Source organism: Gobio gobio (assembly GCF_949357685.1).
Source record: "Gobio gobio genome assembly, chromosome: 17".
NCBI classification, from domain to species: Eukaryota; Metazoa; Chordata; class Actinopteri; order Cypriniformes; family Gobionidae; genus Gobio; species Gobio gobio.
This window is the reverse complement of record NC_137110.1, coordinates 5807816-5825161: the sequence shown is the minus strand read 5'-3', so window position 1 is coordinate 5825161 and position 17346 is coordinate 5807816. Positions and strand designations below refer to the sequence as shown.

Genomic DNA, 17346 nt, shown 5'->3' with positions numbered 1-17346 from the left:
TTGCGGCATAAACGATATGGGATGAGTTAAACGGCAAAGATTAATAATTGACCTATCGGTAAGCCCCCCCCCCCCCCCCCCCCCCCCCCCCTTGGGATAAAATCTTATCCCAAGATGGTTTTGGACACAGAATGTAGCGTATATCCCGTCCGAATGATGGCCAAACTTTACTGATGGTTTATCAAGTTTATTATGTCCTTTTTCACTCCAAAAAATTGTAAGAGCTGAACAAACAAAGCATAAGAAGTGGGCATTAACGTCTCATTCACAAACTAGCTCTCTCTGTTGCATTACCATTAACATACACAGCAAATTACACAAAAACACTCATACAACTAACAGTAAACAAACATACATAGACCGTATGCCTTTTCGAGGGTGCAGTTAATAACTGGTAAACTCTGTATCTGCAAAACAACTCCGATAAACTGCGTGCGAGCTCTTCCTTTCACTACCCGTAGACTATAATACCCATCAAAATAGGAGTCCTCCTTAGTAGGACAGATAATTTAGACCTTAAACATATAAAAAATTAAATTAATTTACATTTAACCAGTTTAATATGGAGAGGCACTGAAATGTAGACCTTCGTGTTTTTGACCTACAGTGTTACATGACTTGAGAACAGTTAGTTATTTCGGTTTGTATGTTAGCAGGGACTTTAATCGTAACTTAATGAGAGTATGACAAACAGAAAATCCTCTCAGGATCCCTGGATTCAGTGTTATAGTACCTCAGGCACAACATTTTAGCATTGTTGTAGCATAAACACCATCAAATCGATGAGAGCTTCGGATTTTCCAATGTTTCTCTCTGGCGCTGACACCTAAAGATAATCCGAGTTCCGGTCCCAGCACAACTGATACTCAACTGCTATTGGCAAATCTGCGTTCGAGGGGAGGGGCTTACCGATAGGTCAATTCCCTCTGCACGCAATAGGATAGCGCTACAACCAACCAGAGCAACGAAGAAGGTGAAGCAGAGCTAATTGATGGATTAAACTTTCGCCGTATCCGGTCGGCAAAACTCTGAACACATCTTCCTTTCTTAAGAATGACTTCAGTGCTATTCTTTGTTCTTTTCTCAAAGAAAAGCTTATCTCCAAGTCTTCCAGAGTCGCAGCCAAAGCCGATTAGAAAGGCCGCTGTTCGCCAGCTTCTTTGTTTTCAAGTAGCACGCGGAACCGCCGCAACTCTGGCGTCATTATGTTAAGCCCGCCCACCGACTCTATACACGATGTGATTGGCCAGACCAGAGTTTGGTTTCTCCAGCTCGCAAGCCAACGGAGAGTTGCTAGACACCCTGGCTGCAAATTAGATTTGCTGCTGCTAAGGTCCATCTAGATTTCTAGTCTAGTATCATTCATGATTGCGGCATGAATGTTTTGGAATGAGTTAAACTGCAAAGATTAATAATTATGTATAAGGAGTGTTTTAATCCCCAACCCCAAGTATGAACAATTATAGTGATCTTTGCCATAGTAAGCACCGCATAAAACTCTCATTACACATTGGTCCTGCTCGTGGGTATTGGGTAATAATATCTTAAACAGCAGAATAAAGGTGATGATTTTTCGCAACAAAGCTTCAACTTCAACTTCAACATTATTTAATTAATGTTCTGTGCTGTCATCCATGGCTTTGTTCCAGTATGGATTGATAGGGGTGATGTGTTTGTGTGTGGGTGTGTGTGAGCTCTACGGGGTTCGCTCTGAGGGGGGCAGAGTTCATTTACAGCTAAGATCCCCTTGAGATCTCTTTCTTGAAAGTTATTTAAGAGTGAAATCTATGACTCAAGCACTATTCAGCAGAGATTCAGTTCCAGATAACAGCTGAACCATAAACAATGCGAAACAAAAGGCAGAACGAAAATTGTGCAATCAAGGAGCTCACAAATCACTCTTAATACACAACATACGGTTCACATAAATGCACAAATGCTTTCGAATTTCTCACGTTAGAGATATTTTGCGGTCTTCAAAGTTTTTTTGTTTTGTTTGTCTTCAAAGCAATGGCCTGACCCTGACTAAGCAAGCTGGTTCTTGGCTGTAATGTATGGATATTTGATTGATAGGTCTGTTTCTTGTTATGACTAAGTACTATGCAATGCACAATTTGATAAAGCTTATTAAATTCCGTTAATGCATGTGATATTGATGGTTGTAGTCTACTTGTGTGCACAGACCATCAAGGTTCAACTCCCATCTGGGTCATGGAAATATAGGCAGGTTGCATATCAGCATGTTAATGAGTGTCATTAAAAACTCATTTCTATTTCAAACATTTATGAAAGAAGATGCTGAGGGACTTCAAAAGATGCTGAGGCTAGAGTTTCATCTCACATGAGGTGGTAGTTTCTTGGTTAATGATCTAGGCTAATGATTGTAGATTTAAAGGGATAGTTCCTGTAATAGCTGCATGACTTTCTTTCTTCTAAATGCAAATGTTGGCTTTATAGGCTTTATATTTTGAAAAATGTCTGGGTTTTTTATCCATACAATGAAAGTCAATGGGGTCCAATGTTGTTTAGACCCCATTGTTGTTGTTATATATATATGTGTGTGTGTGTGTGTGTGTGTGTGTGTGTGTGTGTGTGTGTGTGTGTGTGTGTGTGTGTGTGTGTGTGTGTGTGTGTGTGTGTGTGTGTGTGTGTGTGTGTGTGTGTGTGTGTGTGTGTGTGTGTGTGTGTGATCTGTAGTTTTATACTTTTTAACTAGTAAAATAGCTGGTTTTCACTGAATTATCCGTACAAAGGCCAAAAAAACTTTCATATCAATTAGGGCTGCATAATTAATCACATTTCTAATCGTGATTACAATTACGGATGCCACAATTATGTAATTGTTCAAAGGCGCAATATAATATATAATATTATATTATATATTTTCAGCTTATTTCCATATAAAAATATAGCATGCTATTCAAAACATCATTCAATGTAAATTGTGATAATCGTAAATAATAATCGCAATTACAATTTCAAAGGAATAATCGACAATTATGATTTTTGTCAAAGTCCGGCAGCCTTAAAGGTGCACTATGTAACTTTTCCGTTCGCTAGAGGTCGCCTATTCAAAACAAAGGCGTAGTTTGATGACGCCAAGTTTGAGCGCAGAATCTTGGGACATGTGGTCTTCACCTCACAGCCGGTGAGAAAGACTCGGGCAGAAATCATGTTGATGGATGTGATTATTAATGTTACTGTAGTATGAAGCAGACTGCAGGACTCAGGAGTGTTGTGGAGCTGAGCAAGGCCGCAGGAGCGATTGCTAATAAGATGAACGCAACACACGCCTTCACGAGCTGCTGGACTTTTATTATGACACAGTCGCCGGCGCCACTTCCGCTTTTCCGGTCATGAGTATGAGGTAACGCAGCTCTGTTTATCATATTAGACACATCTGAGTGTGTTGAAAATGAAGTTTTGACGTTACTCTGTGCGTTCTCTCGGTGGCTGCTATGACACTTGTTCACACTGCAGTGAGAGTAAAGCGTTTCTGCAAAATAAAACCAGAAACCGAGGGTAACACAGATATGACGCAACTGACAAGCGACTCCCTCACATGTCCCGGTTCCTTGGTTAAAATAGCAATTTTCTCACGATTTACAAATAGTTGGAAACATTTGGGATATTGTAAGTACTCAACTGAGCAAAATATAGAACACTGGCCTAGTGGTTTTTGGATATTTTACTGAAAAAATTTTAAATAGTGCACTTTAATATCAATTTGTTATGTCCCTTTACGTCCAACAAAATCCATCCCACCCAAATGACCTAGATTGTGAACCTTCCCCCCTTCAATGGCATCATTACCCTGTGCTTTTCTTGATCCACAGCTTTGTGTGCTCTGGACTAACTATCTATTCCCTTTGGCGCAAAATCCCATGAGTCCCCTGGGTGAATGATCGATGGCAATCTGGCCGGAAATTTTCCAGTAAAATTTACATGCTTAATACTATCGTGAAGTGTTAACATATACGCCACGTTCAATTACCCCATGGCTGCAAACATACAAAAAGCCATCTTTTTTTCTTTTTTTTGAATGACAGCCATCATACTCTGAATCACAGTTCAAGCCAGTAAATCCACAATACCTCCCCTCTACACACTTCTGTTTTTCTTCCTCCTGCCAAAAAACAAATGGAAAAAAGTCTTAGTATGGCAGTTTCTCATGCTAGACATGATCCTTGTGCTAATATTTTGATTGGCCAGCCCTCAGATATCTTACTGTGCATCCCACTGAGAATGATGTGTGTGTATATATAAATAAATAAATAAATGCATATTTACTATTAAATAAGTATATTAAAAAGCATATCAAATGTACAGTTAAGGAATAGTTCACCCAAAACTAGCATAGACATTGTCATTATACTCACTCACCTGCATGTTGTTCAAAACTTTTATATTATGGCTTATACATGGTTTGGGGACACCATGAGACATTTCATTTTTGGGTGAAACTATCCCTTTAATTGTTTAACTGTGATATAATTTATTGTAATGCATCTCTGTGATCTGTTGACATGAAAACCCAAACATTTACAAGATTCTCTCTTCTAGTCTGGAGACTCTGGAAGCACACATTGTCTCTGCTGTTTATGTCCTTAAGGATATAATGAATTCCTCAGTTTTCATTGCATCTGGATGCCCACCACTACTTTTGGAGAATGAAAATAGCTTTTTAGAGCGGTTTGGGGGAAACCAATCCAAGACACAGATGGATTGGGTTAATTACAACATGGATGTTTTTTAGGTTAACCCCAGTGCCATTTGTTAGGAGGAGGTTAAACATTTCAACACTTGTTTCAAGGCACATATTAAGGCTACTTTTTGTTCTCAAAATAATATCATGGCACTATCACGTCCAAAAACTTGGTTTTTACTATAGTACCATGGCCAAAAATGCTGCATTTGTTATAGACATAGGCCTATCCAATCGCAAAACATGTTAAGGAGAGAGAATGATGTATCACTTTTCTAAGCATTCACACTTATGATTTTGCCTGGCTGATTAAATAGGGTTGAGACACGTTTAAACTCAACATTGCCACTTACTTTGTCTATTTTGCTCCTCTATCGAAAACAATTCCATCTTATGAAGAGCACCGTTGAAACAGACACAGCAGTGGAGATTCGTTCCTGAATGAATCAGTGTTTTGAACGAATCGAACACATGAATGATTCAATGACTCACTTACAAATGTTTTGTTTCTGAATTAAAGGGACAGTTCACCCAAAAATGAAAATGACCCTATGATTTACTCACCCTCAAGCCATCCTAGATGTATATTGTATTCGTCTGAAAGAAGAACGTCAAATACTGTATATGACATTCTTCTTTCAGACGAATACAATCGGAGTTATATTAAAAAATGTCCTGTCTCTTCCAAGCTTTATAATGGCAGTGAATGGCAACCCAAAATTTGATACCCAAAAAAAGTGCATCCATCAATTATAAAAGTAATCTACACAGCTCCGGGGGGTTAATAAAGGCCTTCTGAAGTGAATCAATGGGTTTTTGAAAGAAAAATATCCATATTTAACACATAATAAAGTAAAATATCAGAAGGCGGTCTGCCGGAAGCTAGATATTTTACTTTATAAAGTTTTAAATGTGGATATTTTCCTAACAAACCTATCGATTCACTTCAGGAGGCCTTTATTAACCCCCGGAGCCATATGGATTACTTTTACTTTTGGATGGATGCATTTTTTTGGGGGTGATCAAATTTTGGGCTGCCATTTTATTTGTATGTAATTCTATCGTGAGATTTGATAACTGCACTAACGGATTCAATTAAGTTTCTGTAATTAAACTAAATAAAAAACGGTTTCAGCGAGTCATGCTGATTCAATTGGGAGTTTATGAATCTTTTTAAATGATTCATTGGTGGTTCGTGAAACAATGCAGGATAACTCGAGGTGGACAACTCAATGGAAATTTCTGGGTAAACGGCCTTTTAATCTTATCTCGTTTAATTCAGACTGCACATTATGATCAAATATGACTTATTTTTTCGCGTGGCAGTTGATTCAACAGCGGCTGTTATGTCCGCCCGAAACGGTGCAGGAAAAACAACTGACAAAAATGCTAGTTTTGAGAGATATCGAGATCGTTTAAATAAAGATCACGATTGACTAGAAAATCTATATTTTTACCCAGCGCTAGAAAAAAAATTAATAGACTTACATTGTATAATGAACCCAACTCAAAGTCTATTTTTTGGGATAGTAAACAACCACCCTTAACTTCTTAGCAACGCCTTAGCAACCTTTTTACAGGCAAGCAATTCTCATTACAGTCTCATTGGCTGCACTTGTCATGGGTAGCATATGTCTGAACATTGTTTCCATGGTCCTTACAAACATGGTTTTCTGAAACTTCCTTCTCATCTACCCCCCACAGTTCTTCATCTACCTCACAGATCTCTCTCTTCCTCCTGTAGGAAAAGGAACATGAGTTACTGTCCTGTGGAGAATGATAACCGCCTCTGCGTTTGCAATCAAGACATCTCTCTCTGTCCCTTTCCTGTCTTCTGTCTCTCCTCTTCATCCTTTCTTCCAATCACTTCTCCGCTCGGGCTCTCTCTTGAGTGCCACTGTCAACAAAAACATTTCCTTGTGCCAAACAGGTGCAAAAGCCATAAGTGAACAGTATTTGGTCTCTTAAATGCACACAAATGCAAAGTGTGATCTGTGCTCAAATAGATCTTTTTGTGATTTTTTTCTTTTCAATGGTTGTGCTGTCATTTGCAAAAAAAATTCAATACTAATGCAATGACATTCAGACATTTTAAGTGTTGAAATTAAACTTAAGTAGCGGCATCTTTTCTTCTGTATTGTGATGTACAACACAGTGCACACATCACCAAAAAGAAATTTGACGTTATCCCAGGAAGATCCAATTACATGGTCAAAAAAATGAAACATGCATGGATGAATTGTCTACAGTAAGATCTATAACATGCATTTAGAAAATAGATGGAGAGAATTTTCATTTCATAACAACTTAAAGTGTCTTTCCGGGGCCACTGTAGGTGTTTTGGGGCCTTAGTGTCTGAGGAATGTTCAAAAACTGTGTACAATAACAGAGGAGAGAAGAATTATGGGATGAGGAGAGACAGAACAGAGACGTGGACATTTCTCATCGAGGAGAATGGGGTGGCTGTCACTGAGGTTGAAGAATGAGGAGTTCGTTATGAGGAGCTTTATGTTCAGCAGATGTGTGTGCATATGTGACAGTGACGATAATTTGTCCTGATCCTTTCTAGTGTTCTTGATTTCTCTCTTTAGTTTTGCTTTTATTATTTTGACGGTGTAGTGATGATAAAAGAATGTTGCCATGAGAGGTTGCCAGGGTGTTGCTAAGGTGTTTTGAGTGTTTTTTTAGTGCTTAGATATGTGGTTGGACGTTGCCATGCAGATGATATCATGTTCTATTTGTGAGTGTCTTGATATGTGGTTGCTAGACTGTTGCGGGTGGTTGCCAAGGTGTTGCTATGCGGTTGCTAACATGTTCTAGGCTATTATTCGAACAAAAAGCAGATTTTTAACAGTTTTTTTCTTGTGTTTGTGTATGTTGTAGGCGGGGGCGAGATGTCAGTAAAGCTGAAGTTTGATTGTCCGGCTGACGGCGGCATGGTGCAGCGGAGCCGCTCCTTCACTGGAGTAAACGCACTCAGTGGCCGGAGAAGGTAAGATGAACTTTAATGACATCCCATTCTTAATCCGTAGGGTTTAATATGGAGTTTGGAGTTTAATATGGAATATAACTCTTCTGGGAAGGCTTTCCACAAGGTTTAGGAGTGTGTTTATGGGAATTTTTGACCATTCTTCTAGAAGCGCATTCATCCCAAAGGTGTTCTATCGGGTTGAGGTCAGGACAAGCCAGTCAAGTTTCTCCACACCAAACTCGCTCATCCATGTCTTTATGGAGCGACGCTTTGTGCACTGGTGCGCAGTCATGTTGGAGCATGAAGGGGCCGTCCCCAAACCGTTCCCACAAAGTTGTGAGCATGAAATTGTCCAAAATGTCTTGGTGTGCTGAGTTCCTTTCACTGGAACTAACAAACTGAAAAACAACCCCATACGATAATCCCCCCTCCACCAAACTTTACACTTGTCACAATGCAGTCAGGCAAGTTCCGTTCTCCTGGCAACCACCAAACCCAGACTCGTCCATGGGATTGCGAGACAGAAGTGTGATTGGTCACTCCAGAGAACACGTCTCCGCTGCTCTAGAGTCCAGTGGCGGCGCGCTTTACCCCACTGCATCCCACGCTTTGCATTGCACTTGGTGATGTAAGGCTTGGATGATCTGCTCGGCCATGGAAACCCATTCCATAAAGCTCTACACACTGTTCTTGAGCTCATCTGAAGGCCAGTCTGTAGATATTGACTTCTGCGCACTGTGACCCTCAGCATGCGCTGACCCCGCTCTGTGATTTTACATGGCCTACCACTTCATGGCTGAGTTGCTGTTGTTCCCAATAGTCAATTTCCCGAATGGACTTATTACACAGGTGGCCACCGATCACGGTACCACGCTTGAGTTCTCTGAGCTCCTGAGAGCGGCCCATTCTTTCACAAATGTGTGTATAAGCGTCTGCATGCCTAGTGCTTGATTTATACACCTGTGGCCATGGAAGTGCTTGGAACACCTGAATTCAATGATTTGGAGGGGTGTGCCAATACTTTTGGCCATTTATATATATATTTGGAGCATGTTGCTTTTTTTCGGCTCTCTGATTGGTGAAATTTTCTGTACAGCATCATGGGTAATGTAGTTTTTCACCAGGAATTCCACTGTTGAACACAATTATTTTAAAAATACACTGAAATAATGCGGGTTGACATCTTCAGCGGAAGCAAAATACCATGGACTGACAACCTCATCGCTCACAGTAGGTCTGTCTTTAAAGGTTTAAAAGTTATCATTTAAAATCAATTTCCTTATGGAGGAAATGAATGCAGTTTTTACTTCCGAAACCCAACTGTTGCACTCTATTGACGTTCCAGATCAGTCACAGGCTCCATCTCAGTTAGGATGCTTAGTAGGGCAGCTCACTAGATTTTGGAGCTTAGCTTATATTGGATGTGGCTTACAGTTTTTCTTTGATTGCTTATAGTTCTAATTCGCCATTCCACACAATCTGAAACATAAACAAGCATGCATTATTATGTAACAGCAGAAGTTATTTCAAGAAGCAAAGGTCCTGAGAGGATGCACGGTTTGGATTCAAGCACAAGCATCCTCTCTGAGCAGTGTGACAGCTTACATAAGTAAACACAGCTGCCTCTGTGTGTGCATTTGTACAAGTTTTTATTTTGTCACAATAGCAGTACATTCCTGCATTCCCATCCAAGTAAAAGACTGAAACTAGATTGCAGATAAAGGCCAAAACAACTTCAGAGGCGAATCCTCCTGCTTCCAATTTGTAAACTCTTTATTAGATGGCAGAAGCTTCACAAAACTGCACTGTGAGAAAATGCTTTTCAAGCATGCAATCGCTTCGTGAACTTCATATTAATCATTGCTGTCAGCTACAATCCTGTTAAGAATAAGATCATGGATTTACAGTTATAAAGAAACAGATTTCAACCACTCTTTAGACTTTTGTAGATTGAGTTTGGACATGGTTCATTTATCCCTTCTTTTGTCAACACACACATTTTCCAAAAATACAATTTAAAAGCATGCAATATCATCCTCAGAATGAGGGCTGACTGAACTCTTCCTGAAACCTTTTCAGGTTTTTCATGTAGGTCTAAACTAGATTTTCAGGTACAGAAATAGTAATCACATGTAAAATATCACTGCCTAGTCTTGACTTTATAAATTTAGATTAACCCTTATTAAAGTTATAGTCATGAGCAGTGAGCGATTCTTAAAAAAAAAAAATCCTTTTGTTTTTTGTTTGGAATTTGATCATTTTTTCTATACCACAATTGTTTGATCAACAAATCCACAAGTCCTGTACTGAGTGACTGAAACAGTCTTTGTCATAGAATAGACTTGTTTGTTCACAATCCCATTGAGTTGACAGTTTGAACTTTCCTCTTTCTTTATTTCCTGAGATGAATTATCTATTGTCGCTTTCAGTACATCTATAAAGGGCACACAAAATGATATTCGAACTCACATCAGACTAGGGATGTCACAAGTACCAGTACTTCGGTTCCAAGTCGGTACTGAAATTATAAAAATGTGACGATACCAGCATTTCTGTAGTACCGGTAGTACCGACTCCCGAGTATATTTGGTACCCACAGCTGTGTTCAGTGGCTTCCGTGTTTATCTAAGCACAGGGCTCCAGACTGTAGCCTAATATAGACTAGTGTATGTGAATATTAAACTGCAAAATACTATTTAAATATTACTCCTAGCTGTGCATGTTCTGCGTCTCTGTGTGAATGACGGGCAGTCGGGCGATGCGCGGACGGGAGCACACACACACACACACACACACACACACACACACATGACACTCCCTTGCTGTCTTTGTTGTCTCTGCCTTGTGTCACTTTATGAGGACACAAACGCATAAACCATCACTTCATGAGAATTTACCGTTTAATTTGAGAAAACTATCATATCATGACCACAGACACTCAAAGGTCTTCACGGCAACCTGTCAAAATAAAAGTTTATTTTGCCAATATATTGGGTTACTTTTGTATCCTACAGTAGATTTATCTACGTCTCTATGTAATAATAATACATCTCTACTAATAATAATAATTATGCCTAGATGGTTGATTATTTTTCACTTTATCTTTTTTTAAAAACAATGTTTACTTTTAAACAGCATACAGCCTTTAATTGTTTCTGTATTATTTACTTATAATGATTATCATCATAAATAATAAACTTAATGAATAAAAAATTTAATGTGATTTATTAAAAATTAAAAGTTAATGAAAAAATTAAAATAAAACATTTAGCTTTGGTACCGAGTACTGTAAAATTTTGATGGTATTGGTACCGACTACTGGAATGTTGGTACCGTGACATCCCTACATTAGACGCTTTTAACATTTAAATAATGCACATAATCAGATTATAATTGCAGCTGAAACAACAACATACAGAGTATGACAATGTTGCAGAAATAGAATTTGTGGGCAGTTGTGGCCTAATGTTTTGAGAGTCGGTGTATGTAGGTGGGGAAGTGAATGAGCGGCACTCTTTTCCACTCTCATTACCCACAACTGAGTCGCCCTTGAGTAAGGACGGGTGAAACGCAGAGCACAAATTCGGCGTATGGGACACCACTTGGCTACACATCACTTATGCCGAGTTCACTCTGCCGATATTAGCCCCAATTTTGACTCGCAGACAGGTTTTGCGAAATGCCGACAAATGCCCGAAATCATAGGCAAATCGGTGCTCATTCACGCGAGTGACAATCACACAGTGTGAATGATCAAAGACGCGATCCGAGAGATTCGCAGACGCCCATGAGACCTGGATCTGTTGGCGATTCAAATTCCTGCTGTGTGAAATGTATTTTGACTGAAAAATACATCGGCGATGACCTACAGCCAATGAGAGAGCAAGATACAGGGCAGCGGAAGTTATAGACCAAAATATCAGTATTTTCATAGATATATTTACAATTCTATCAAACAGAAACAAAGCACAACCATTTGCTTGACCAGCCACAACAGCACCACATTGTTGTACAATTATTTATTTACCTCCAACTCTTGTTGCAGAACACAATCCTTGCTCCCTGTGTCTCCACAACCATTTCCTCCTCCATAATCTTTTTTCTTTTTCTCCTTTTCGCTGCAAGTCAGCGCACAGACAATTTGGATCGCAAACTTTCTGCTGTTTATCATTTTTAAAGGGGTCATGAACTGGCTTTTTACATTTTCTGAGGTCAACTTATGACGTTCGCATGGTTTTTACATTCAAAAACATCATAATGAATAAGTAATAGGCTATTTTCTGCCCTGGTTTTGAGCCTCTCTCATGGAACGCTCGGTTTTTCTAGGCGTGCCACACTGAAGACTTGGAAGTAAATACCCACTGCTATGATTGGATAAGCTTTGCATATTATAATGAGCTTCAGGTTCATGTGAGGAATTGTTTTGAAATTTCAATTAGAAATTACTCATTACTCGTTATTCATTTTTAAAAGTCAAGAATTAAGAAATTAAGTATCTGTAATCTAGCCACATAATTAAGTTGTTTTTCACTGAAAGTCTGCAGAATCAAGCTCCTTATTCGTGAGAAAAAAGGCGTTACTTGTGTCATTGTCCACTGAGGGATCTCGAGTTTCAGCGGAGATGTCAGTGATGGAGCCAGGAAGGAATATACCGATGTGAGAGAGCCAAAGCTTGTGTTATTAGTGACCCCCAGAGCAGCGCAGAGGAATGCCTTCCCTAAGAGAGTTTATTTACATTGCAGAGTCATTGAGTTTGTTATGCTGTGTAAGCATACACTGTCAGAACATCGCTGAAATATGTAGATTATATTGTGGGTGTAACTAAAATGGGATGTGAGGATTAAATTCAGAATATAAAAACATATACTACTGTTCAAAAGTTTGGAATTGCTAAAACAAATGTTGTTTTTGGAAAGAAATCGATACTTCTGTCGACCAGAGTAGTATTTAATTTACCAAAAATACATTCAGATACATTTTAAATAACCGCAATGCGATCATGAAAACCAGCATTTTCAGCAGCCATTACTGTAAGAATTTGTTTTCTAATGTGCTAATTTGGTAATAGAGAATCTGGCCAACTGAAACCATTGTGCTACTTAATGAAGTGTGAAAACGGCAATGCAGTGACTTTTATCAGTTTTCTGAACCCATGGCCAAAAGAAACAGCTTTCTCTCTTAATTCATTATTCAGATTTTTTTAAGAGATGAAGGTTGTTCTTGAGGGTGCCGAACTTTATCTAAAATAGAAAGCAAACTGGATTTAATCAGGACAGTGGTAGAAGCAAACAACCCAAATGCACAACAATAAAGTGAGACAAAATGCTAATTAAATTAGCAGGAAAGCATAACGCTTGCATGGTAAACGATTAGACAGGACTATTATGGATGGATAAATCTTAAGTATGAGGTCTTGAGCTGTTGTGGGAGCAGTTTGATCTGTGATAGAAAACATAATGCTTTGATAAACACAGTAGTGTATATAACTTCAGTTTATACACTGTAACATGTTTTATTTAGTAATTCAATCTTTTTTGGCCATCTCTACTCTTCCATCTCACCCTGCAGACTTTCCTCGGCTCGTAGCTCTCTCCGCTCAAAAGTCACAGCAGGGAAATCTCCCAGAATTCCCTCTTCGAATCGGGTGGGCAGCAGCGTCTGGGGGCAACAGCCTGAGCAGGTGGACAGAATCTTCCAGGCTTTGAGAAGAGGGCTCAAGTATGTGCAGTCATTGATTAATGAAACCGTTTGTGGACTGCACACACTAGTCTTGTGAATGTTAATGACATCTCATCCCGAACAGGGACTACTTGGAAAACCATCAAACAGAGCTGGACTTCCTGTCATCCCAGCAGAGAGACACAAAGAGGAACTCCAGACTGGTGGGACTTTGTACTGAGATTTTTTGTGTGTGTGTTGAGTAAATATAAAATAATAAATACAATTCTTCATTCCTCAGGCTTTTTTCTATGACCTGGAAAAGGTACGTTGTCATTAACAAATGCTAATATTATATGTTGTTTCCTTTACAAAAATATATTTTGGGACTTTTTTTATTATGTTTTGTACCATATAGTTTATCACAAATGGGTTTTTTATGTTCTGCTTGCTAACAACAGGAGATACGAGCCTTAGAAAGATACATACGGCGCTTAGAGTTTCAGATTAGTAAGGTAACACAACCTGAAAATACTAATTTAATTTGATTGTATATGGACACTGGTCAGATTTGTTAAGAATGGGGATGTCGACAGGTTGAAGAGCTGTATGAGTCCTATTGTATCCAGTGGCGGCTGTGCCAGGGCGCTTTGAACATGAAGAGAGCGTTCTCTCTGTCCCCATCTTCACGACAATCTAGAGAGAGTTTACTGGAGCTGAACCGCAACCACAGACACAGCCTGGAGGTAAAGTCTGTCTTGGACACCATACACACACAACAAACTATAAGTAAGCCATTTGTGTGGACATTTTCCCAACAAGCGTAACCACTGTGGCTCGGTGGATCTTTCAAAACATCCCGGCCAGCCCAACATAACAAAACTGGCTTAACCACACTTTGCTTTTCCTTTGTTAGCAAATGAGATCTAACCAGTGCATAAAGAACCTATAATGTAAGTTCAAACATCTCACTTCAAAAATGTCTCTGTTTAACACTCATCTCTACCTGCAGGACATGTGTGCAATGGAAGGAGAGCTGGAAATCTTGCTGGGAGAGCTACAAATCAAAATGAAAGGTACACAGCACCTCACATATGCAGGATTTTGAGTTTACATCTGCCTCCAGCTAATGTTTTCTCTCTTTTGCTGGCAGGGTTGATAGGCTTTGCCCGGCTTTGTCCTGGAGATCAGTATGAGGTGAGGAGGTTTAACACAGCATCCTGTATCCCTGTACACACTTAAAGGGATAGTTCACACAAACATTATAGTTCTGTCATCATTTACGCACCCTCATATGTGGCCCTGGACCAGTCATAAGGGTCAATTTTTTTAATTGAATGAGATTTATACATCATCTAAAAAGCTGAATAAATAAGCTTTCCATTGATGTATGGACAATATTTGGCCGAGATACAAATATTTGAAAATCTGGAATCTGAGGGTGCAAAAAAAATCTAAATATTGAGAAAATCACCTTTAAAGTTGTCCAAATGAAGTCCTTAGCAATGCATATCTCTACTAAAAATACATTTTTTTATATATTTATGGTAGGAAATTTACAAAATATCTTCATGGAACATGATCTTTACTTAATATCCTAATGATTTTTTGGCATAAAAGAAAAATCAATAATTTTGACCCATACAATGTATTGTTTGCTATTGCCACAAATATACCCGTGCGACTTATGTCTGGTTTTGTGCTCTAGGGTCACATGTGTGCACTGCTATTTTGGAGTGAAAATTAATATGGATGGTTTGATGGGGCGCTGATGGTCTCCCAAAATGTCAAAAAAGCACCACAAAAATATATGACTGAAAGAAAGAAAGTCATACATGTTTTGAACAACGTGACGGTATCACAGAACTATCCCTTTAATATATAAAAGCAAAATAGATGTGGAGGCATTTGACCCCAAAACATCACTCTTAATCCAAGTGTTCTATCAGCCTATGAAAGACACAAATGCATTTTTATGTTAAAATATTAGGCAGAAATGACATATTTCACCAGCTATTTTTAAGGCCAGGTTTCCAGTGACTTCATGCACAATGGAATGTGGTCACAGGAGCCATCGACTGGCTGATGCACAAGACCACACATTCACATGCAGTCGCCCCAAAAAGTATTTGGAAAGTTTAGACAGTGTATGAATTTCATTGTGTTGGATATCAAAACATATGCAAACATTATGCTAGACATAAGAGAAAGTCATTTTTAATGATTGAATGAAGTTCATCACAATAACTATGGGCGTGTTCATGTAAATGATTCACAACAATTTTCAACATTCTTTCTTGATTTTGAACACTACGGGCCAGGTTTACTAGAGCAAACCCTCTTTTGCTGTTAAAAAAACTACTGTCAGGATTTACTAAAGACACGCAGTGATAAATTAGCGCTGAAAAGTCGTGGACAGTTATTTTTTTTGCTGATCTTATTGCATATGCATTTGTAGGAGTTTCCCTTTCAGATGCAAAATTCATGGGAAGATGTCAGTACTTTCAAGCAGAACTTTCCACTCCCATCTGCACTTTTATGGAATTGCGCTCTCATGCTAATTTGCCCTGTTTAGTAAATCTGGCCCTACATCTATTATTTTTTTCATTTAAAACCTAAAAACATTACTTTTGCTAAAATGTTTTGCTTATAAAATGTGCTTGTGCTATTTTTCTGTAATATTAATGCCACTTGGTTGAATATTTTGTTATATAATGCAATGAAAAACATTGCATGCAATGTGGCTGCAATTACTTTATTATCTCTGTTATATTTAACAACGTTCTCTCATAGTTCACTCTTAATAGTCTATTTATAAATGCATTCCATCTCTTTAAACAGAACTATTGTTACAATCACTACCAAAAAACAAAAACAGTATTCAATCTTCGTCCCTATAGAGACAGAGCGTATTTAGGCCACGCCCACACCGTGGGGAAAACTATCCAACACTCTCCATTGACTTTGCATTGCGCGAGGCTGCCTCCTTGTCATTTCGGACTTATAACAAATAACAGAACAATGTCTAAAAGCTGATGTGACAAGGTGTACAGTAAACAAGCTAAAAAAACACAGAAATATGTTTTTATAAGCTGTCGACCCAAAAAAAACGAGCGTTTAAGAAGATAAAAGTGGATACATGCAAGACGTGAAGCTTCAGCAGGAAGAATGGGTAAATTTGGGTATCCTGACACTCAGTATGCCTATGTGTGCAGTAAACATGTTGTTACTGTTAAGTCAAATATCCAAAGTCAGTTTTATATATTATATTTCCTGTCGCTGATTACGTTTCCCTCCAGTGGGTGTAGTTCTCAGTGTAATATAGCATTCTGTCTCAATTGCCTGTATCCACTTTTTTGTCCTTAAACGCTCGTTTTTTGGATCAACAGCTTATAAAAATTTCTGGGTTTTTGGTTGTGGGTTTTGTTTAGCTTGTTTAGTGTACACCTTGTCACATAGCAGCTTTTAGACATTGTTCTGTTTTTTGTTATAAGTCAAAAATGACAAGGAGGCAGCTTCACGCAATACAAAGTCAATGGAGACGGTTTGATTGTTTTCCCCCGGGTGGCACGCGTGGTCTTCAGATTATGACGCATGTCGCTCTGTCTCTAACTCAGCCCCTCAACTAAAATTAAATGATAGGAAAACCGCCAGTAGGGGGCGGCAAATCATTGTCTTAACAAGTGAGTCATTGAATCATTCAGTCAATTCGTTCAAAATGGCTGATTCATTCAGGGACTAAGCAAGCGACTGTCTTTATGGCCCTGTCCCAAATGGCACCCTAAACCCTCGCGGTCTTCCTACGAGTCCGTACTTTCATGACGTAATGCCGCTTTGACTGTCGGGAAGAAGTCCGCTGCAGAACCCACACCAGTGCGGGCTCGGCAGAAGTGCGCATTGAGGGCGCATATTGACCGCAAAGGAGGCGCTCGCGAGCACCCTTCTGAGACCTAAAATGACAAATGGGACACGCTACAGTCTCGTGGACTTACCGGACACGCGCACGCAGCAG

General features: G+C 39.1%; 1 protein-coding gene across 4 annotated transcripts in view; it reads left to right on the top strand.

Moving 5' to 3' along the window:
* Positions 1 to 17346, top strand: part of ripor3 (RIPOR family member 3) — a 72749-nt gene that overhangs the window by 31105 nt on the left and 24298 nt on the right. For all 4 annotated transcript variants that reach the window (XR_013818290.1, XR_013818291.1, XM_079840618.1 and 1 more), the window contains exons 2-9: positions 7589 to 7697; positions 13245 to 13394; positions 13480 to 13558; positions 13636 to 13659; positions 13796 to 13849; positions 13931 to 14080; positions 14347 to 14410; positions 14488 to 14531. Coding sequence is in view for 2 of the 4 variants with exons in the window: in XM_079840618.1 (XP_079696744.1) it covers positions 7600 to 7697; positions 13245 to 13394; positions 13480 to 13558; positions 13636 to 13659; positions 13796 to 13849; positions 13931 to 14080; positions 14347 to 14410; positions 14488 to 14531 (663 nt within the window). In the remaining 2 variants the exon portion in view is untranslated. The remainder of the gene's footprint in view (positions 1 to 7588; positions 7698 to 13244; positions 13395 to 13479; positions 13559 to 13635; positions 13660 to 13795; positions 13850 to 13930; positions 14081 to 14346; positions 14411 to 14487; positions 14532 to 17346) is intronic.